Consider the following 22670-nt stretch of genomic DNA (forward strand, 5'->3'; position numbering starts at 1 on the left):
TTCCACAATTGGTCTCTAGCTGCTTTTGTAGCTACATCTTCTGCTATTCTCTTAAGTGTATCCTGATTTACAACCAGACTGTGTTACTCACTTCTCTAAATATAGCCTCCTTTGTCTTACTGCTGTTCTCTTCTTATTCCCTCTTCCAGATGTTCCTCCCCCTTTTCCCTTTTACCGCCTCATTTTCACCAGTATTGAATTATTTTTTGCTACCATTAAGGTCCAATTCATACACCATTTCTTTTAGAAAGCTCTTTTAGTATTATACAGTTGGGGATATAGTATTTATTGCCTACATTCCAGCTCCTTAAAGCACTTTTTCCTTTTCTGACATGTGCTTATTGGACGTGTATATGCATGTACAATTCCTGTGTTATACCCTATATTCTAATTATTTGTTTACTTGCCTTTCCCACTCACTCCACCTCCATAGCAAGTTCCTTAGGAGTAGATTAGTTTATCTCCTACAACTCAGCCATAACTCTTTCTTCATAGATGCTGAATATGTACATTTATTGACTCAAACATATATGAGGACACATTTCAGAATAACCATTATATTTTTGTTATTTTAGGCTTGACCGTCTTTTTATCTTACTGGACACTGGCACTACTCCAGTTACAAGGAAAGCTGCTGCACAGCAACTTGGAGAAGTGGTGAAGCTTCATCCCCACGAGCTGAATAATCTACTATCTAAAGTAAGGACTCTTCTTTCTCTTTTAGTATAATACAGTTGTAGAAATTTATCCATGGGTAAAAACATGGGTAAAAGGAGAGAAGGAAGTTGTCTTATTAGTGACAGTTTGTGGTCTTCAAATTCATTAAATAAGTCCAGTATTTTCCCAAATATTTAAAATTTTTTACTATTTTTTTGTCATAAGGTTTAAAGTACTTTGTTTTTTACGTCAAGTTTTATTGTCGAAGGGTTTTGACGATAAAGAACCTTTGGCCTGTGGAACAAATTTGAATCTGATCCAGTGTCGTAATGAACTAAGTTGTTAATCTAGTTTGTTAGTGGTCTAACTTGTTCTTAGCAGCTAATAATTATATCAGTTGACAGTCTTCAAATGGATGATACTCATGGGTAATGGTGGAAATATATGAGAAGCTTGTTGTCATTACATTCTTAGTTATTAGCTCTTTGAAAGTGCAGGCTTTCTCCTTTGGTGGATAAATGTTTTCATAATCCTAGCCCATGTTCTTTCCCTAAGCAGTTGCTTTATTTTTACTGATTTCTGTGGTCTTGTAGAAGTGCGACTGTATGATATGCTCTGCTCAGTCATATCCAACTCTTTGTGACCCCATGAACTGCAGCCCACTAGGCTCCTCTGTCTGTGGAATTTTCCAGGCAAGAATATTGGAGCAGGTTACCATTTCCTACTCCAGGGGCTCTTCCCAATCCAGGGATAGTAAGCAGCAAATTCCATGTATTTAATTCTCTGGCATACAAAATAAAAACAGGAGTGCTTGGTATGTGTGTTTAGTGGGAGTGGGGACAATGGAGAGCAGATGGGATGGGAAGCAGTATGATAACCCAAATATTGGAATACCCAAGATATCTCTATTCCCACCAGTCTTACCTCCTCCTCTAGTTCTGATTTGTCCCTCCCTGATTCCTCTGAGTAGGAGTTCTAAGCCCTTGTCATCCTACACAAATCTGCCCTCTATTGTTCCTGTCATCGGGGCGAACAGCAACTCTCGCCAACACACTCCTCACTTAGATACTATCAGAACTTTCTAACCAAGACGTAAATGGAGAAATAGTGATTTGACATCTACAGGTTCCATGTTCTCAGAATGAAGAAAGATGCACATTTGACAATACTATACTCATGTGTTAGATGTGGGGATAGAGAGGCATACCCGTTTCTTCTCATCCCAAGGGAAGAGATGGAGAACTGAATGAACTGAGACTGTAAACAATGAATAAGACTAACCTCTGCCGAACTGAGAAAACGTTTCCAGCCTTCCAAGTGAGTTCTATCCTTCTTAACTCAGACCTCACCATTTGACTGCCATCAACTAATTTTAAAAGAGGCAAAGTTTGTTTTTAGCACTTTCTCATCTCCTATCCCCTCTCTGCCCGCAGCATTTTCCTATTGCCTTCAGTTTTATTTTTGTGAAAAATAGCTTTATTGAATAGATTTTATATACCATATAATTCATCCAGATAAAGTGTACAATTCAGTGATTTTTTAGTAAATCCACAGATACATGCAACTATCATCACGATCTAATTTTAAAACATTTTGTGTGCTAAGTCACTTCAATCGTGTCCTACTCTTGGCAACCCTATGTTGCCCACCTGTAGCCAACCCAACTGTAGCCCACCAGGGTGCTCTTTCCATGGGATTCTCCAGGCAAGAATACTGGAGTGGGTTACCATACCCTCCTCCAGGGGATCTTGCCTACCCAGGGACCAAACCCGTGGCTCCTGCTTTACAGGCAGATTCTTAACCACTGAGCCATCAGGGAAGCCCTGAAACATTTTTGTCTCCCCTCAAAAGAAACCTCATGCCAATCACTCTCTATCACTCTCCCTTCCATACCCAGTCCTAGGCAACCACTGATCCACTCCGTTTATAGACTTGCTTGTTTTGAACATTTTATATTAAATATGTATTTTATGATTGTTTTTTCACTTAAATGTTATTTTCAAGGTTCTTTCATGTTGTGTGTGCTAAGTCACTTCAGTCGTGTGCAGCTCTTTGCAACCCAGTGGACTGTAGCCTGCCAGGCTCCTGTCCATGGGGTTCTCCAGGCAAGAATACTGGAGTGAGTTGCCATGCCCTCCTCCAGGGGGGATCTACCCAACCCAGGGATCAAAACCCATGTCTCTTTGTGTCTCCTGCATTAGCAGACCAGTAGTGCCACCTGGGAAGCCTTCTTTCATATTTTTGCATATTTCATTTTTCATTCTTTTTTATTGCCAAATATCATTCTTTGTATGGATAGGGATAATGTTGGATATACTTATTTCTTTATCAGTTGATGGACATTTAGTTGTTTCCACTTTTTGGCCTGTTATAAATAATGCTGCTATGAAAATTTGTGTGCAAGTTTTTGTATGGATGTATGTTTTCATACATGGGTGTATACTAGAGAGTAGAATTGCTGGGTCATATGGTAACTGTGTTTAACTTTATGAGGAACTGCCAGACCACAGCCAGGAACTGGCTCCACCATATTACATTCCCAACAGCATGTATGAGAGGTCTGATTTCTTCATATCCTTGCCAACACTTTTATTTTTTTAATTTTGTTTATGTATTTTTGGCTGTGCTGGGTCTTTGTTGCTGCATGTGGGCTTTCTCTAATTGCAGCAAGCAGGGACCACTCTCTAGTTGTGGTGTGCGGGCTTCTCATTGTAGTGGCTTCTCTTGTTGCAGAGCACAGGCTCCAGAGTACGAAGTCTTCCGTAGTTGCAGCTTACAGGCTCTAGAACACAGACTCAGTAGTCGTGGCTCAACAAGCTTAGTTGCTCCACGGCATGGGGAGTCATCCTGGACCAGGGATTGAACTTGTGTCTCCTGCATTGGCAGGCAAATTATTAACCACTGTACTACCAGGGAAGTCTCCAGCACATAATTGTTAACTGACTGTTTATATTCATACCAGTGTGTATGAAGTGATACTATAGTTTTGATTTGCATTTTCATATGACTAATGATTTGAATGTCTTTTCATTTATTTATTGACCATTTCTGTATCTTCTTCGGGGACCTGTCTATTCATATCCTTTGACCATTTTTAAGTGGCATATTTGTTCTTTTGTTGATGAGATGTAAGATTCTTCATACATTTTAGATACAAGCCCCTTATCAGATATGGGGTTTGCAAATTCATTCTGCTAGTCTTGAGGTTGTCTTCACTTTCTTAATGGTATCCTTTGAAGCACAAAAGTCATTAGTTACAATGAAGTTGACTTTTAACTTTTTTAAACACATGGCTTGTGTGCTCTTGAGATCATATTTAAGAAACCTTTGCCTTATCCAAGGTTACAGAGGTTTATCCCCATGTTTTCTTCTAACAGTTTTTTAGTTTTAGGTCTTATTTCCAGGCTCTGGTGTATTTTGAGTTAGTTTTGTGTCTGGTGTGAAGTAAGGATTTTATTTTATTTATTTATTTTTTAATAATTTTATTTTTGGCTGTCCTGGGTTCTTCATTGCTGCACGGGCTTTTTTCTGGTTGCAGTGATTGGGGGTTACTCTTTATTGCGGTGCACAGGCTTCCCATTGCGGTGACTTTCCTTGTGGAGTGCGGACCTTAGGCGCTCGGGCTCCAGTGGTCTGTGGCATGCGGGCTCAGTGTGTGTGCTCCCTGGCTCTCGGGCACAGACTCAACAGTGCGGCATGCAAGCTTGGTTGCTCTGAGGCATGTGGGGTCTTCCTGGATCAGGGATCAAACCTGTCTCATGCGTTGGCAGGCAGATTCTTTACCATTGAGCCACCAGAGAAACCATGAAGTAGGGGTTTTAAGTCATTATTTTGTTGCTGTAGCACTATTTGTTGAAAAGGTCATTTTTTCCCCATTGAATTGTCTTGACACTGTTGTCGAAAATTGGTTGACCATAGACACATAGTATTATTTTTTAACTAAATTCTTTTCCATTGATCTGTGTATCTGTCCTGCCGTTGCCACACTGTCTTGATTATTGTTGCTTTGTAGTAAGCTTTGAAATCAAAAAGTGTGAATCTGCCAACTTTATTATTCTTTTTCAAGATTGTTTTGGTGATTCTGTGCACCTTAAATTTACATATAAATTTTAAGATCAGCTTGTCTATTTCTGCAAAAAAAATAATAAAGCTGGGATATTGATAGAAATTTTGTTGAATCCATATTCCGTTTAGAGGGTGAAAGTGAAGTCGCTCAGTTGTGTCCGACTCTTTGCGACCCCATGGAGTGTAGCCCACCAGGCTCCTCTGTCCATGGGATTCTCCAGGCAAGAATACTGGAGTAGGTTGCCATTTCCTTCTCCAGGGGATCTTCCCGACCTAGGGATCAAACCCGGGTCTCCCACATTGCAGGCAGATGCTTTAACCTCTGAACCACCAGGGAAGCCCAGTTTAGAGGGTATTAATTACTATGCTAATAATATTAAGTCTTCTAATCCCTGAACATGAGGTGTCGTTTATTTGGGTCTTCTTTAATTTCTTTCAATAGTATTTTGAATTTTTTTTTTATAGTCTTCAGTATACAAGTCTTGCACTTTTTTGCTTAAATTTATTCTTAAGTATTTTATACTTTTTGATACTATTATAAATGAGATCATTTTCTTAATTTCATTTTCAGATTGTTGAAAGTGTAAAAAAATATAGTTGATTTTTGTACAATGTGTTGGTCTTATATCTTACTGTCTTGCTCTACTTTCTTTTCTAATGGTTTTATAACTCTTCCATTGAGTAAATGGGACTTAGTGACTAATATACACTTTGCTTTTTAGTATGTTAAAAACTTATTTTTTAAATGCACTTAAGCATTCTTTTATTGTGTTTCCTGTTTCCTTTTTTAAAAAGTTAATAACTGTATTTATTTTTGGCTGTGTCTGGCTTGCTTGTGGCATTTGGAATCTTTCGTTGCAATGCTCGGGCTTCTCTCTAGTTGTGGCACAGGGATTTAGCAGTTGTGGCTCGAGGGTTTAGTTGCCACATGGCATGTGGGATCTTAGTTCCCCAACCAGGGATTGAACCTGTATCCCCCTACACTGGAAGGTGGATTCTTAACCACTAGATCACAAGGGAAGTCCCCTCCCCATTTCCTTTTTTTAGAGTGTAGTGATATTTCTTGTGACTGATAGAAAGTCTTATAAATGATTTTAATAATTACAAAGTGTTTTGTATAAACTTGAGACCTGCTAAATTAGAAATTAATAAGTATATTTGTGTTCTTCTCTTTTGACTATTTGAACAAGCAATTTTTTTTGGTGTGTAACTTTTATTTTACAATTTTTTAAGGTGTTGATATATTTAAGGAGTACAAATTGGGATACTCGGATTGCAGCAGGACAAGCTGTTGAAGCTATAGTGAAAAATGTACCTGAATGGAATCCCGTGCCAAGAACCAAACAAGGTGCTTTTAAGAGGAAAAAGTAGTTTGTAGTAAAAACTACATTTTATGTTTTAGTAATTCCACTTTTAAAGGCTTAATTTTCATACTTTTAGGTGCAGTCTTGTCGGGAAATAAATTGAACAAGGTGTTTTTTCACCATGTTTTAAAAATTGTACTAGACAATCTCTTCTCATATATATTTTAAACTATTAATTCTACAATATGGTTTATTTGCAGAGATTATTACTTCCCTCGAGGATTTATGCCCTAAAAAATAAAATCAATTAAGTATAAATATTTTATACTTAAAACAGTCAAATTTTTCCTGTTGCTGTGAGAATAGGGTAGTTGTTTACTAAATTTAAATAAGCACAATTATGTGTGGACATTTGGAGAGGTCAGTCTTTTAGTCCTTTTATGCCTTTTAGATGTCTTTTAGTAGAAATTACTTGTTTTCTGACTGCCTATTATATATGACACTTGAAATGAATATGCTTTTACAAATTTATAAAGTTACACATTTTAATTGAGAATTTAATATGGTGTAACTGCATTTCATTTTCAAGTAACTTTTAGTAATGAGTTTTATCCTGTCTTAACTTACCTAAATTTTTACTTTAATTTGCTGCACCTATTATTTTGAGAAATTATGTTAGTTTGTCTTCTCTCATCGAAAGAAATACATAATCAGAAGAAGTTACAAATTGTTTAGGAATTGAACCCAAGCCCATTGCATTGACTACATGGAGTCTTAACTGCTGGACTGCCAGAGAATTCCATCCCCCAAAAAAGCTTTAAATTAGTTACACTAGCATTAAAATATATAGTATCATTAGTATCAAATATATAGTATTAAATATATTGTCATCATTAGAAAACATTAAGAAATTCACAGCAGTTCCCTTTCAGTTTAACAATTATACTTTAGTTTGTAGAGAATTATACGCAAATGGCCAGCTAAACAAACTGTTGTCAGTGAACAATTTATAGTATATATAAAATTTTGCAGTGGCATAGCCTTTTTGGGAGGAATATAGAACATTTCATAAATAGTTTTAGGCCCCAGATAGATATTTAATTTTAGCAGTTTGCCAGGAGATTGTAATTTGCTTATATTAAGAGAAATGAGTCCTGTTGATTGAGTAGTTCCTTTGTGTCCTAGATATTCCTAGGTATAGGGAGTGATGATGCTCATTAGTGTTATTTATGAAAATTTATATGAATATGTTTATCTTTCAGTTTATCACTGTGATAAATTACCTTGGTATCTTTCAGCTGTTTAACAGATAACATGATTTTTAATATATATATTTCAACATGGGGATATATTTCTTCATGTAATATTGTGTTTGTATAGTCAAAAAGTAACATACCCACTAACATTCTGATAGTTGTAGAAAGGGAGCCGTCTGCTAAATAGTTTTTTCATAAATAAGAACTGATCATAAATAAATCCACAATAGCTTTTCTACTTCCTCTACATTTTACTTTTCTTAAAATACTACCTACCCACCTGAAGTAATGCTGTTTTCTTTCATTCTGCACTTTGGCTGTATAATCAAATTGAATGTTTTTAAACCTCATCTAGAAACTACTTCAGAAAGTGCTATGGAAGACTCATCTACTACAGATCGATTGAATTTTGACAGATTTGATATATGTAGATTGTTACAACATGGGGCATCACTTTTGGGATCTGCTGGTGCAGAATTTGAAGTACAAGATGAAAAATCAGGTATGTAGTAGTCCTGTAGAAAAAAAGTCTGAAATGTGTGTTCAAATCAGTTTGTTACTTGGTGTGCTATGTTATCAGTCATACAAACCTAACAGATGCCACGAAATGTGAATTCACGGAAGTTTGCAGTTTAAGATGTGGGACATAGGGAAGGTGACCAGGAGTACTTTGTCTAAAACAAATAGGAATATTTTTCATCCCCTAACTGAATATGTGTGCTATATATATACACACACATATATATATATGCATCATTAATAGATATTAGTATGTCAGCATACATATTAATATTTTAGTATTTCAGTATAGAAATTGTAAAGTGGTACCCAGGAGCTTTAGTTGAGTAGATTTTAAAATCCAGGATTAGCACAAATTGTGGTAATGTTTTCGGAATTCTTGAAATTTAAGAGACTATGACAGTTCTTTTTATCATATGTTTTAAATATTTAAGTAATTGGATCTACTGATGCTAATAACCAAAGCAAAAATGAAAAATAAGTCTTAGATAGGTAATTTTCCCATTATCTTTAAACTTACAGAATCCATCTGGATATAAAATAAATGTTTTGGCCATTCAAGATTGATGCCTTGAGTGGAAAAAACCTTGATGTTTTTAATGGATTTCTGTAAGTAAATAAATTGCTTTTTTGACTTAAACCAAAACAGAACAATGTTTTGTTGCTAATTAATCATTAGTCAAAGCATATCTATCTAGCTAGGTTAATGAAATGATCTTCAGTTTGCTCATCTTAAAAAAAAAAAAGTCAGATACTCATTTCCTCTTTCCTAATATGCTTTCTATTGAAAAATCTAGTTTAGTTATTTATGGAGAGAATAAAGAGGAGAATTTGCTTAAGTTCCAGAAAAGCATAGTTTTTTTAAATAAGGGAAGTAGAAGTCTTCAAAAACTTTACAATTTGAAAAAAATTATCTCTAAGTTTATTAATTAGTTTACTAGTCTTAGTAGTGTTCCCGTAAACATCATGAGAGATTATTGACCCTTATCTAGGGAGAAAAGTCAGTGTGACTTTTGTCACTAAAAAAGAAAGTGTACTTGGCTTATGTCTTAAAGATTCTGATTTACTACATCTGTGGAGAGTTCTGGGAAATTGTATATTAAAAGAAAAAACTCCACAGATGACTGATATGTAAGCAGGATTGGGAACCCCAATTTTTTTAGAATTCAGTTTTTTTTCCCCTAGAACTCAGTTTTTAATGCTGATAAGTCATAGCATGCTGAAGAGTGCTCATTAAAACCCTCTAATTAGGTTTTCTTTAAATGTCTGTTCATCTGTGTTGATCTCTACATATTTATAAATGACATGTACATGATTGGCATAGGTGCCAGTTTATTTCCTTTGCAGTTGTGTTGGTTATTTTCCCCAATAGAACTTTCCCTGAAATTCGAGGACTGATTTGGAGCTTTGTGAGTGTACTGAATTTATGATCCAGAAGTTTTCATGTTGGATGCCTAGTGTTTTTCCCTCTGGGGAGAGCAGCCTTAATTTTTGGTTTTTGTTTTTTTTTTTTAACTGTAGCTATGGAGAGGTATAATTCACATACCACATAAATCACCCATTTTAAAAGTGTACAATTCAGTGAGTTTTAGTATATTTACAGTTTTGTGTAATTTTAGAACATTGTCCCTACCTCGGGAAGAAACTCCATATCCATATCTTTATCACACTCCTATTCCCCTATTCCCCTCCTTTTTCTTCTCAGCCCTAAGGAACCATTAATTTACTTCCTTTATCTATAGATTTGCCTTTTATGGGCATTTCATATAAATGGAATCGTATGTAGTCTTTTGTGACTGACTTCTTTTTACTTAGCAGAATTTTTCCAACATTTATCTATATTGTAGTATACATGTTAGTACTGTTTAGATTTTTTTTTCCTAAATAGTATTTATCACTGTTATAGGGTATATCCATTTTTAAATTTTGATCAAATATAGTTAACATACAATTTACCATCTTCATCATTTTTAAGTGTATAACTCAGTAGTATTAAGTACATTCATATTGTTGTGCAGCCAATCTCCAGAACTCTTTTCATCTTGCAGAATGAAACTTTATACCCATTAAACAATAATTCCCATCCCTTTCTCCCCTCAACCCCCCGGCCCTACACCGGCAATCACTGTTTTACTTTCTGTCTTTGAATTTGACTACTCGAGGTACTTCATCTGAGTGAAATCTGTGGTATTTATCCTTTTGTGACTGACTTTTTTCACTTAACATAATCTCCTTTCATGTTCATCTGGTATTGTATGTGTCAGAATTTCCTTCCTTTTTAATAAGGCTGAATAATAATTCTGGTGTATGTTTATATCATGTTTTGTTTATCGATTCATCTGTCATTAGACACTTGGGTTGCTTCTGCCTTTTGGTTATTGTGAATAATGCTGCTGTGAACACAGACATGCAAATATCTATTCATATTACTGCTTCCATCTTTTGGGTCTATGCCCAGAAGTGACATTACAGGATCATAGGTAATTCTATTTTTGATCCTTTTTTTTTTTTTTTTTAGGACTGCCATACTGTTCTCCATAGTGCCTATTCCATTTTGCATTCTCACCAACAATCTATGAGGTTTTCAATTTCTCTACATAACTTTATCAGCTGTTGTTATTTTGGTTTTTGGTAGCAGCCATACTAATAGATATGAAATTATTTCATTTTCTGGCTGAATAGCATTCCATTGTATGAATATAACATTTTGTGCATTCATTCATTGTTTGAAGACATTTGGGTTGTTCCTACCTTTTTGGCTTTTATGTAATGCTGCAATAAATGTTCATGTACAGATTTTTGTACATGTATGTTTTCATATCTTCTATGTAGATACCTTTTGTTGACTATGAGGGCTCTCCATTTCTTCTAAGGGATACTTACCACACTAGTAGATATCATGGTCCTTTGACTGTGCAGATCACAGCAAACTGTGGAAAATTCTTAAAGAGATGGGAATACCAGACCATCTTACCTGCCTCCTGAGAAATCTGTATGTAGGTCAAGAAACAACAGTTAGAACCATACATGGAACAGTGGATTGTTGTAAAGTTGGGAAAGGAGTTTGTCAGTGCTACATATCGTCACCGTGCTTATTTAACTTGTATGCAGAGTACATCATGTGAAATGCTGGGCTGGATGAAGCACAAGCTGGAATCAAGATTGCTGGGAGAAATACCAATAACCTCAGCTATGCAGATGACACCACCTTTATGGCAGAAAGCGAAGAGGAACTAAAGAGCCTCTTGAGGAAAGTGAAAGAGGAGAGTGAAAAAGCTGACTTAAAACTCAGAGTTCAAAAAAACTAAGATCATGGCATCCAGTCCCATCACTTCATGGCAGATGGGGAAACAATGCAAACAGTGAAAGACTTTATTTTCTTGGGCTCCAAAATCACTGCAGATGGTGACTGTAACCATGAAATTAAAAGATGGTTACTCCTTGGAAGGGAAGTTATGACCCACCTAGAAAGTGGAATTGAAGTTGCTCTGTCGTGTTCGACTCTTTGCGACCCCATGGACTGTAGCCTACCAGGCTCCTCCGTCCGTGGGATTCTCCAGGCAAGAATACTAGAGTGGGTTTAGACAGCATATTAAAAAGCAGAGACATTACTTTGTCCACAAAGATCCATCTGGTCAAGGCTATGGTTTTTCCAGTGGTCATGTACGAATGTGAGAGTTGGACTGTGAAGAAAGCTGAGCACTGAAAAATTGATGCTTTTGAACTGTGGTGTTGGAGAAGTTTCTTGAGAGCCCCTTGGACTGCAAGGAGATCCAACCAGTCCATCCTAAAGGAAATCAGTCCTGAATGTTCATTGGAAGGACTGATGTTGAAGCTGAAGCTCCAATACTTTGGCCACCTGATGAGAAGAATTGATTCATTAGAAAAGACCATTGCTGGGAAAGATTGAAGGCAGGAGGAGAAGGGGATGACAGAGGATGAGATGGTTGGATGGCATCACCAACTCGATGGACATGAGTTTGAGCAAGCTCTGGGAGGTGATGATGGACAGGGAAACCTGGCGTGCTGCAGTCTATGGGGTTGTAAAGAGTCGGACATGACTGAGTGACTGAACTGAACTGATGTAGATACCTAAGAATGGACTTGCTGGGGCTTGTGGTAACTGTTTTACCATTTGAGAAACTGCCAGACTGTTCTCCAGACTGGCTTCACCATTTCACATTCCTCTAGCAGGATACAAATGTTCCAGTTTCTCCACATCCTTGCCAATGTTTGCTTATTATTCACTGATTTTGACTATATCTATACTAGTGACTATAAAGTGATACCTCATTGTAGTTTTGATTTTCATTTTTCTGATGACTAATGATGTTGAACTTATTTTCATGTGTTTATTGACCATTTCTATATCTTTGGAAAGTTGTCTATTCATGTTGTTCACCCATTTTTAAGTGGGATCTCTATTCTTTTATCAATGAGGTATAAGAGTTCTTTATATATTCTGTATGTAAACCTCTTATCTAATAAATGATTGACAGATATTTCCTCCCATTCTATGCATTATCTTTTCACTTTCCTGACCTTCGAAGCATAAAGCTTTTAATTTTGATGAAATCCTGTTTATCTTTTTCCTTTTGTTTCTCAAGCTTTTTGATATCATATTTTAGAAGTTTTTGCCAAATCTGAGGTCATTTACCCCTTTGTTTTCTCTAAGTTATATAGTTTAACTCTTACTGTTAGGTATTTGATCTATTTTGAGCTTATTTTTGTACGTTGTGGGGTTAAGAGCCTAACAATTCTTTTTTTTTCTTTTTGAGGCTTTTTTATTTGGTTAATTAATTATTATTTCTTTGGTTGCACTGGGTCTTCATTGTCGGGCAGAGGCTTTCTCTAGATGTGAGTGGGGCTCGTCTGTGTTGTGGTGCACAGGCTCCTCACTGTGGTGGCTTCACTTGTGTCAGAGCACAGGCTCTAAGTGCATGGACTTTAGTAATTGTATCACGCGGGCTGCTAGTGGCTTGTGAGCTTCAGCTGCCCTGTGGCATGTGGAATCTTCCTGGGCCAGGGATCGATTCCATTGGTATCCCCTTCATTGGCAGGTGGGTTCTTAAACACCGTTCCACCAAGGAAGTCCCCAATATCTTTTTTATGTGGCTGTCCTGTTGTCTCAACACCATTTGTTGAAAAGATTCTTTTTTTCCCCATTGGATTGTTTTTGCACCCTTGTCTGCAGACATGTAGTCTTATTTCTGAACTCTCAATTTTATTTGATTGATGTCTGTGTCAGTATTTCATTGTCTTGAACACTGTTGCTTTCTAGAGGTAATTTTTAAAATCAAGATGTATGAACCTCCAACTTTGTTGTTCTTTTTTGGGATTATTTTGGATATTCTTGTTCTCTTGTATTTCTGTACGAATTTTAAGATCAGTTTGTCAGTGTTTGTAAAACACCAGCTGATATTTTGATAGAAATTGTTTTGAATCTGTATATCAATTTGAGAAGTATTACTGTCTTACTATTAGGTATTCTGATCCATGAACAGTGAATGTTCTTCCATTTATTGAGATCTTTAATTTCTTAAACCAATATTTTTAGTTTTCAAAATATAAATTCTTCAAGTTTTGCTTTTGATGTTGTTAGTAGAATGATTTTGTTATTTTTATATTTAAGTCATTTATTTCTTCAGATCTTCCTCCCCTTCCCTGTTCTTTAGATGAGGGACTTTATATAGCTTTACCTTTGAATTCATTTATACTTTGTCTTATTATTGCAATTAAGTTGTTAAGCACATTTGTTGATTTAAAATTTTCAAGTATTGTTTAGTTCCAGACTTACCTAAAAAAAACTGGCACATTTTGCACATATAAGTCACCCTTTTCAAGTGAATGATTCTGTTTTTAAAAATAGTTTGTTTCTGTAATATTACTTTACATTGAATATTGTTATATTAGTTGCTTAAAAATTTTGTCTTCCAATTCCAACATCTGGGTTATCTAAGAATTGATCTCCATTAACTGGCTTTCTTTTGGGATGGGTTACATTTTCTTGATTCTTTGTATGTCAGTAACTTGGATTGTATTTCTCACATTGTAAATGTTTATACTGCAGGCTGGATTCTGTTTATTCTTCCAGAGAGTGTTTTGATTTGTTTGGTTTAGTTTAGTTGTTTTTGCTTGCTTGTTTTAATAGGTATTTAATTTGATGAAACTCAAATTGCAAACTCAGTCTCATTTGTGGTGGGCAACAATTCAAATCTCAATTCAATTTTTAGCTTTATTTGGACTATTTGAAGTCTGTGCTGTCCATGAGTATTTCAGAGATCATCCAGAGATTTGGCTTTCTGTCTGGTTCTCTCCTTTCTGGGTTTTCTCTATTTTCCAATGGTTATGCTGTTCCTGACTCTCTCTCCTCTAGTTCTTTAAGCCAGACATACTGGGTTTTTGCACAACTTTTAAATGTAGGATATGACTGCCCAACATACCATAGACTGGGTCTGCCTTCAGGCTAAAAGGGTTCAAAAATGGGAAAGTCACTTAATGCCATGCTTTCTTCCAGACACTGATAACTCCTCCAAGTAGATGCCTACTTTTGTTCTCTTTCCAGTGCCTTCAGGTGGCTGTTGACTTTTTTTTTTTAGCTAGAATTTGTTATCTTTGAAGGGGTAGTCCAAAAGAACTTAGCTATTATTGGAAGATAATCATGATAGAACCATATCTTGCAGCTTAAATATTTTAAGCCCAAATTTTTATTTTTAAAATGATACTGAAATATTGAGGGATTTTACTTGGAGCATTCAAAATCTACTTTTATGCCTTTGTCTTTTATTTGGGCTATCAAATAGATAACTAAATAAATAGAGGAGTGTGTCATTTCAGAATACTATAAAGGCCACACTTGGAATAAGCATGTATTTGTTGAAATCTTTTCTGTCAAATAGAGTCTAGATTTTTTTTTTTTAAAGTCTGGTTAGATATTTCAGAGAATGTACAAAGGGTAACTATAAAATAATAAGATTAGTTTATCTTCATAGGAATAGATCTCATTTTATATATACTTGATAATTGACAGTAGAGCAGTAGGGTAACATCAGTGAGTGATATTATTCCTAGAGTGTTTTAGTTAGCTAGAATGCTATTTTCCAAGATTCAGTAAAATACTTGCTCTATTAGGTAATAAAGTTTATGACATGTTCAGCAATTGTGAGTGGTGTGGTTTATTATCAAGAGAGGTGTTCTAACAGAAAAATTTTTTTAAATTTATCCGAGTTTGATCTTCATGTATTAGAAAGCTTCTTAACAGATTTGAAGAAAATATATTTGTTTTTGTTTAAAGGTGAAGTGGATCCTAAGGAGAGGATAGCACGGCAACGAAAGCTATTACAGAAAAAACTTGGCCTTAATATGGGAGAAGCCATTGGAATGAGCACTGAAGAGCTCTTTAATGATGAAGATTTGGATTATACCCCAACTTCAGCAGCCCTTGTAAACAAACAACCTGTAGGTAAAACCTTTGGTTGTCTGACTGCAACTAATAATACGGGGGATCTGCTTTTATTTTGCTATGCAATTGCAATTTTTTAAAAATGTGTTCCTTATTTCTGCTCATTGTTGCTTAGTATCACCACAATTTACTATCTCCATGAGTTGAATTTCTAGTAACAGGTTCTGAAGAGGTAGAAGGTAGCGTCTGCCTGCCTCATAGGTGCTAGACTATTAGATAAAAGCTGTGGTGGACCTTTCAGGAGAAATTGATGTTGAAAAATCATAGTTGCACCAGTTGCTCTTTCCTTTATTCTTCAATGAAGAAAATATTTCAGAGAGTAGGAGATATTAAGGGCTATCATAGTTAGATATGCTGATACTAGAAATCTTTAGAGCTGATTCTTTTGAGAAAAAGCAAACATGATGAAAACTTTCAAACAGTGCAAAAGGACATATGATATGAAGTAAGTTACTTTTTGATAAATGATGGACACATTTTCCTGTGTCTCACAGCAACCCTTTTAAAATTATTTGTCTTTTTTTTCCTGAAATTTTCTGTGTACGCACAAGTCCTTTTTAATCCGTGTCTGCCTGTTTGTGCGGGCTTTCAAGGTGACCGAGTGGTAAGGAATCCATCTGCCAATGCAGGAGACATGGGTTTGATGCCTGCATCAGGAAGATCCCCTGGAGTAGGAAATGGCAACCCACTCTAGAATTCTTACCTAGAAAATTCCACAGACAGAGGAGCCTGACAGGCTGCAGTCCACGGGATCACAGAGTCAGACTTGACTAAGCATACATCCACACCAGTCCGTATATACAGACTGATCACATTGTTTTTTTTATAGCTTCTTTCTGTTTGTGGCTGTACCATAATTTTGCTCTGTATTTTTCCTGTTTCTGTTTTTCCAATCCCCAATGGATGCCTGTGTGCTTCTTTTTTTATACATTAAAGTCTTCCTAAGCTCCAGTAAAAGCTGTGACTCTCTCTTCTCAGAAGAATGTACATACATGTGAAATATTACCTTTCAGGGGACTTAGTGCTCTTACTTCTTGACCTGCTTTACATGGGACCCATGTCTTCCATTCCCTTGGCCTTCCCTTTTGCTTAAGTGGAGAATGGTTCTATTTGCCGTTATTTTAGTTGTCCTCTAAATCATTAGAATTTGTAAGTAAGTTTTTTAGCATTGAGGAGTGTGTGATGATGATGGGACTTTTGTAGACAAGGAGGGAAAAAGAACAGATTCTGGAGGGAAGAGTATAAAGAGGCAGAAAATATAATAACAAACATGAAGGAACAGAAAGATGGAGTGTGAACGGAAGCATAAGATATAAATAAAAAACAATAGAATAAAATAAATGAAAACAAACGTGATCACAGGGTGGTAATTGGATACTGTGTAGGGAAATTAATAGGTAGATATATTAGAGAAAATAGGCTATAGACAAAATAATTGAATAGGAGATGGCAGCAGCAAATTTGGCAGGATCCTAATTTGGTTGGCTTTAGATGTCAGGGACCTTTGGGAAGAGTTGCTGAGGTTTATTGTTGTAGTTTTCATCACTGCTCCATTGTCTCGTATATATGCTAGTGGTCCCTGGACCAGGTCTATAGCAGGGCACCAGCTCCAGTGATTCTGACTGGTTGTGGTAGTGTACATTTCAGTTGAATCTTAAATCAGTTAAGGGCAGAAGGATTTTTAGGCTTGTATTAAAGCACTTTTATTCACAGGCTTAATAATGTATCCTATGAATGGAAGAAGGAGCAAAAGTGGTATGCAGTGAGTGGTTAAGAGGGAAAGACCAGTTACTTATCAGGTCTCCATTCTTAGTTGTGTCTGACTCTTTGCAACTCCTTGGACTGTAGCCTGCCAGATTCCTCTGTCCATGTAATTTTCCAGACAAGAATAGTGGAGTGGGTTGCCATTTCCTGCTCCAGGGGATCTTCCCAACCCAGGGATTGAACCCGGGTCTCCTCTGTCTCCTGCATTGCTGCAGAATCCTATCTGCTGAGCCATCTGGGAAGCCAGTTACTTATGGCTATAGTTATTTCCATTTTTTCAGTAGAAGATGATTATAAATTGTTTAAAAATTGACATTCTTTATGCTTACATTACGGCTTCCCTGGTAGCTCAGTTGGTAAAGAATCTGCCTGCAGTGCAAGAGACCTGGGTTCGATCCTGGGTCAGGAAGATCCCCTGGAGAAGGAAATGGCAAACCACTCCAGTATTCTTGCCTGGAAAATCTCATGGATGGAGGAGCCTGGTGGGCTGCAGTCCATGGGGTCGCAAAGAGTCGGGCACGACTGAGTGACTTGAGCGACTAATATGCTTACCACTTTTAGATTATATTATGGTTTTTTTAAAGTTTCACCTCTTCAAAGTCCTCACTGGAGTCAGGATTATACATTTTTGTCACATCTATGACATAAAGTTAAGAAACACATGAGCTTTTCCTGGCAACTGGAAGAATAGGGAAGAAGGAAGAAGAGAGTGAAATTATGGTACAGCTATACAGCAGATGACACCACCCTTATGGCAGAAAGTGAAGAGGAACTAAAAAGCCTCTTGATGAAAGTGAAGGAGGAGAGTGAAAAAGTTGACTTAAAGCTCAACATTCAGAAAACTAAGATCATGGCCTCTGGTCCCATCACTTCATGGGAAATAGATGGGGAAACAGTGGAAACATTGTCAGACTTTATTTTTTTGGGCTCCAAAATCACTGCAGATGGTGATTGCAGCCATGAAATTAAAAGACGCTTACTCCTTGGAAGGAGAGTTATGACCAATCTAGATAGCATATTAAAAAGCAGAGACATTACTTTGCCAACAAAGGTCCGTCTGGTCAAGGCTATGGTTTTTCCAGTGGTCGTGTATGGATGTGAGAGTTGGACTGTGAAGAAAGCTGAGTGCCAAAAAATTGATGCTTTTGAGCTGTGGTGTTGGAGAAGACTCTTGAGAGTCCGTCCCTTGGACTGCAAGGAGATCCAACCAGTCCATCCTAAAGGAGATCAGTTCTGGGTGTTCATTGGAAGGACTGATGCTGAAGCTGAAACTCCAGTACTTTGACCACCTCATGCAAAGAGTTGACTCATTGGAAAAGACCCTGATGCTGGGAGGAATTGGGGGCAGGAGGAGAAGGGGACGACAGAGGATGAGGTGGCTGGATAGCATCCCCAACTCGATGGACATGAGTTTGAGTAAACTCCAGGAGTTGGTGATGGACAGGGAGGCCTGGCGATTCATGGGGTTGCAAAGAGTCGGACATGACTGAGCGACTCAACTGACTGATACAGCAGAATAGCATAAATCTGTCAAAGAAGAATGCAGTCAGTTTGTATATAGTGAAACTTACAGACTTTAGTCCTCTTCTGAGGCTGAGACTGTGGGTATATATTTTAACTTCAGAAGTTCAAACTGCACATTCTTTTATTCTTTTAGACTCTCCAGGCTGCTGAACTGATTGACTCAGAGTTTCGAACAGGAATGAGCAATAGACAAAAGAACAAAGCTAAAAGAATGGCCAAATTATTTGCAAAACAGAGATCCAGGGATGCAGTAGAAACGAATGAGAAGAGGTAGTAATCTTTTTTCTGCTCATTTATATATTTATTTATTGTTATACCATTTAATTAAATTTGTTTAAATTGGAGGATAATTGCTTTACAAAATTGTGTTGTTTTCTGCCATACAACAGTGTGAATCAGTCATAACTGTGTGTGTGTGTTTCCCCTCTCTCTTGAGCCCACCTCACCCCCATCCCACCCCTCTACATCGTCACAGAATACCAGACTAGGCTCCCCATGTTATATAGCAGTTCCCACTCGCTGTTTTACATGTGGTAGTGTAAATACGTCAGTGCTACTTTCTCAGTTTGTTTCAATTCCTCTTCCCCCGCTGTGTTCATAAATCTGTTCTCTACATCTGTATCTCCATTCCTTCTCTGCAGGTTAGTTTATCAGTATGACTTTTCTAGATTCTGTATATATGCATTAATATATGATACTTGTTTTTCTCTTTCTGACTTATTTCACTCTGTATAATAGGCTCTAGGTTCATCCACCTTACTACAACTGACTCATAATTGTCCCTTTTTATGGCTGAGTAATATTCCATTGTATGTGTGCATATATATATATGCAACAACTTCTTTATATTCATCTGTCAATAGATAACTAGGTTGCTTCCATGTCCTGGCTTTTGTAAATAGTACTGCTGTGAACATTGGAGCACGTGTGTAGTTTTGAACTGTGATTTTCTCAGAGTATTTGCCCAGTAATGAGATTGCTGGGCCATGTGGTAGTTTATTCCTAATTTTTTAAGGAATCTCCATACTGTTCTCCTTAGTGGGTGTATCAATTTACATTCCCACCAACAGTGCAAGGAGGTTCCCTTTTCTCCACATGATCTCCAACATTTATTGTTTGTAGACTTTTTTGATGATGGCCATTCTGACTGGTGTGAGGTGATACCTCATTGTAGTTTTGATTTACATTGCTCTAGTAATGATACATTTTTTTGCTTATTTAAAACAGTGATGTTTGTTAACTTAAATCTTGGTCTGCTTGATTTCCAAAAACATTTTGATGACATTGCCTTTAGCTGTGTTTGGATTGTTTTTGCTCAATTGTCAGGGAGCGTATTTACTATTACTAGAGACTAGGACAACTTCCCCAGAAAGATCCATATATGCAGATTTTTTTTCATAATAATTCCAAGCTCTGAATGAGGATTGAAGATCTTCCAAGGGGAGTGCATTCCAGATAAAGGGAACAAGTATAAATACCTGAATCATGTAATATTCAAGAAACAGAAAGGTCTTATGCCTGGGATGAGTAGACAGAAGTAAGAGTGTTAAGAGAGTGAATTCAGAGAGATGGCCTGAGGGCTACAAGTTAAGACTGCTACTTTTGTAAGGTGAGAACTGTCACATATTACATCATCTGTTGCTTTGACTGAGGGCTAAGCCAAATAGTAGGTAATAATCCAGGCTTATTTACCTAATCCTGTTGTAGGAAAGAGCTCTGTGGGTAAACTCACTATCTTTACTTTCTTATATTCATTTGTGATTCACAGTGTTCTGTATTCACTTCTTTTAAATAAATGGTGACTTTTTTTTTTTTTAAAGCAATGATAGCACTGATGGGGAACCAGAAGAAAAGAGACGAAAGATATCAAATGTTGTTATTAATCAGTCTGCAGTTGATTCCAAAGTTCTGATTGATAATATTCCAGACAGTTCTCCCTTAATTGAAGAGGTACTACTGAAATACCCTGAAGCATCCTTTGAAATCATTTATAATTTTTTCATACTAATGTGTTAGTAAATGGTATATAATGTAATAATCTGTTAATTGAGAGAAATTTTGTTATTAAAAATCTAAGTACTTTTTGTTAGTAAAATTTTTTGATTATTTAAAAGCCTGACTATTATTATTAGTCCTACAAATAAATACACTTAAATTATTAGCATAAAATAGATCTTTTAAATTAATATTAATTTGGTTTTTCTTATTCAGACAAATGAATGGCCTTTGGAAAGCTTTTGTGAAGAACTTTGCAATGACCTTTTTAATCCCTCCTGGGAGGTAGGATTTCTTCATTACAATTTCTCTCAACTCTTGTTTTCTTTGCCAATGATAGGAACCATATCAATCATAATCTGTCTTGTCAGAGTCCTTATTTTTCCCCTATGTCCCTCTCAGAACCACTTGTCAGGGCACTTCATAAAGAGTTGCATATCTCTCTCAGACAGTAAAAAAATTTCCTTTGGAAGTGGACAATTTTGATTAAGACCAGTAGTTTTCAAGTGGTAGCTTAGCCTCAGAAATATTTCTTCAAAGAAGATCTTGAACAGGTCTCAGTATGTAGAAGAGGTGAAAGTGAAGTTCTTCTGGTTGAAATTGAGGGTTGGTAATCTCAAAAGATTCTTTGGTTGGTCTCTGAGTAATTTTAAAACACTGTTTTGGAATACCTTTTAGTTTTAGCTTTACCTTTAGCTTTCTGCTCCCAGAGGTACTTCTGTTCAAAGCTGTTCACGTTTTAACTCCATGGGGTCTTTAATAAGTGGGGGCAGTGGCAGTGGCACGTTTCCTCTCTTCCAGATGGCACACAGAAGGCTTCAGGGCTACAATAAAGCACTAGTCATGAGACGTTTTATTTAAATTGTCTTCCTTTGATGTTTAACACTGGTGGCTTTGGAGCTTAGTTTTGATGTATTTATTTCTAAAATATTGGTGTTTGGACTATAAAGAACATTATATGATGCTTCTTTTCTCTCCTTTGCTATGGATAATGCTTATATGATGCTTCTTTTCTCTCCTTTGCTGTGGATAATGCTGAATGCAAGCAGAGAGTAGAAGAGTGACAGCCAAGCAGATTAGTATCTCAGAAAGAATTCAGAATAGCTATTTTTTGCCTTTTAAAAAAATAAAATCCATATAATCAAACTTGTGAGATAAATATATGTAATTCTTCTTGGATAATAGAAGAAAAACACAGTCTTGTGAAGTCCCACTCAGTTTGTTCCAATTTCTTAAAAATCTAGTATCCCTTTTCATATTGCAGAAAAGTTAAACACTGTTTCTTCAGCATTTAACCTCCGATATTTGCTTCTTGGTTCTTTTTAGGTTCGACATGGTGCAGGCACTGGCCTTAGGGAAATCCTTAAAGCTCATGGGAAAAGTGGTGGTAAAATGGGAGATAGCACTTTAGAAGAGGTAAGTATAAGTGTAGTAAATCAAAATTATCATCAGATTTCAGTAGATATCCTCTTTCTCAGGCAGGAAAGTAGCAGAGCATGTGCCATGAAGTAGAAATGAGAGGTAAATAGTAAGAAATATGGAGGGGTGAACATAAGGAAAAAGGTTAAAAAATTAGGAAGAGGTTTATTTATATTATAGATAGAGAAAGAATGAGTTCAGGGGAAAGATATGTTCAGAAATATTGAGTGGAAAAGTATGTAGAAGCACTCATATTTGAGCAGGGTATAATGGATTAGAATGTAGAGTAAGATGAATGAGCATATAGTTTAAAGGTCAGTAAGCAATATGACTGGTGTAACATGGAGTCAGTAGTGATAGGCTAGATAATAGATACTTTGGCCACCTGATGCGAAGAACTGACTCATTGCAAAAGACTCTGATGCTGGTGGGAAAGATTGAAGGCAGGAGGAGAAGGGGACAACAGACAATGAGATGGTTGGATGGCATGTTTGACTCGATGGACATGAGTTTGAGCAAGCTCTGGGAGTTGGTGATGAACGGGGAACCCTGGCGTGCTGCAGTCTATGTGGTTGCAAACAGTTGGACACAACTGAGCGACTGAACCGAACTGAATAGGTGTAACTGATATTACAGCAACCTTAAGTGGTTTCTCAGTTTCTCTGGGAGTGGAAGTAAAATAATAGAATTCATGAATTTTATAGA

At 36.6% G+C, this 22670-nt stretch overlaps 1 protein-coding gene across 1 annotated transcript in view; it reads left to right on the forward strand.

The window, feature by feature from the left end:
• Positions 1-22670, forward strand: part of BTAF1 (B-TFIID TATA-box binding protein associated factor 1) — an 83036-nt gene that overhangs the window by 12851 nt on the left and 47515 nt on the right. Inside the window, exons 2-9 of the mRNA XM_065922908.1 lie at positions 576-699; positions 5956-6070; positions 7638-7784; positions 15096-15259; positions 18685-18821; positions 20372-20501; positions 20763-20831; positions 21873-21962. Of these exons, the coding sequence (XP_065778980.1) occupies positions 576-699; positions 5956-6070; positions 7638-7784; positions 15096-15259; positions 18685-18821; positions 20372-20501; positions 20763-20831; positions 21873-21962 (976 nt within the window). The remainder of the gene's footprint in view (positions 1-575; positions 700-5955; positions 6071-7637; positions 7785-15095; positions 15260-18684; positions 18822-20371; positions 20502-20762; positions 20832-21872; positions 21963-22670) is intronic.

The sequence above is a fragment of the Muntiacus reevesi genome, chromosome 2 (assembly GCF_963930625.1).
Source record: "Muntiacus reevesi chromosome 2, mMunRee1.1, whole genome shotgun sequence".
Taxonomy (NCBI): domain Eukaryota; kingdom Metazoa; phylum Chordata; class Mammalia; order Artiodactyla; family Cervidae; genus Muntiacus; species Muntiacus reevesi.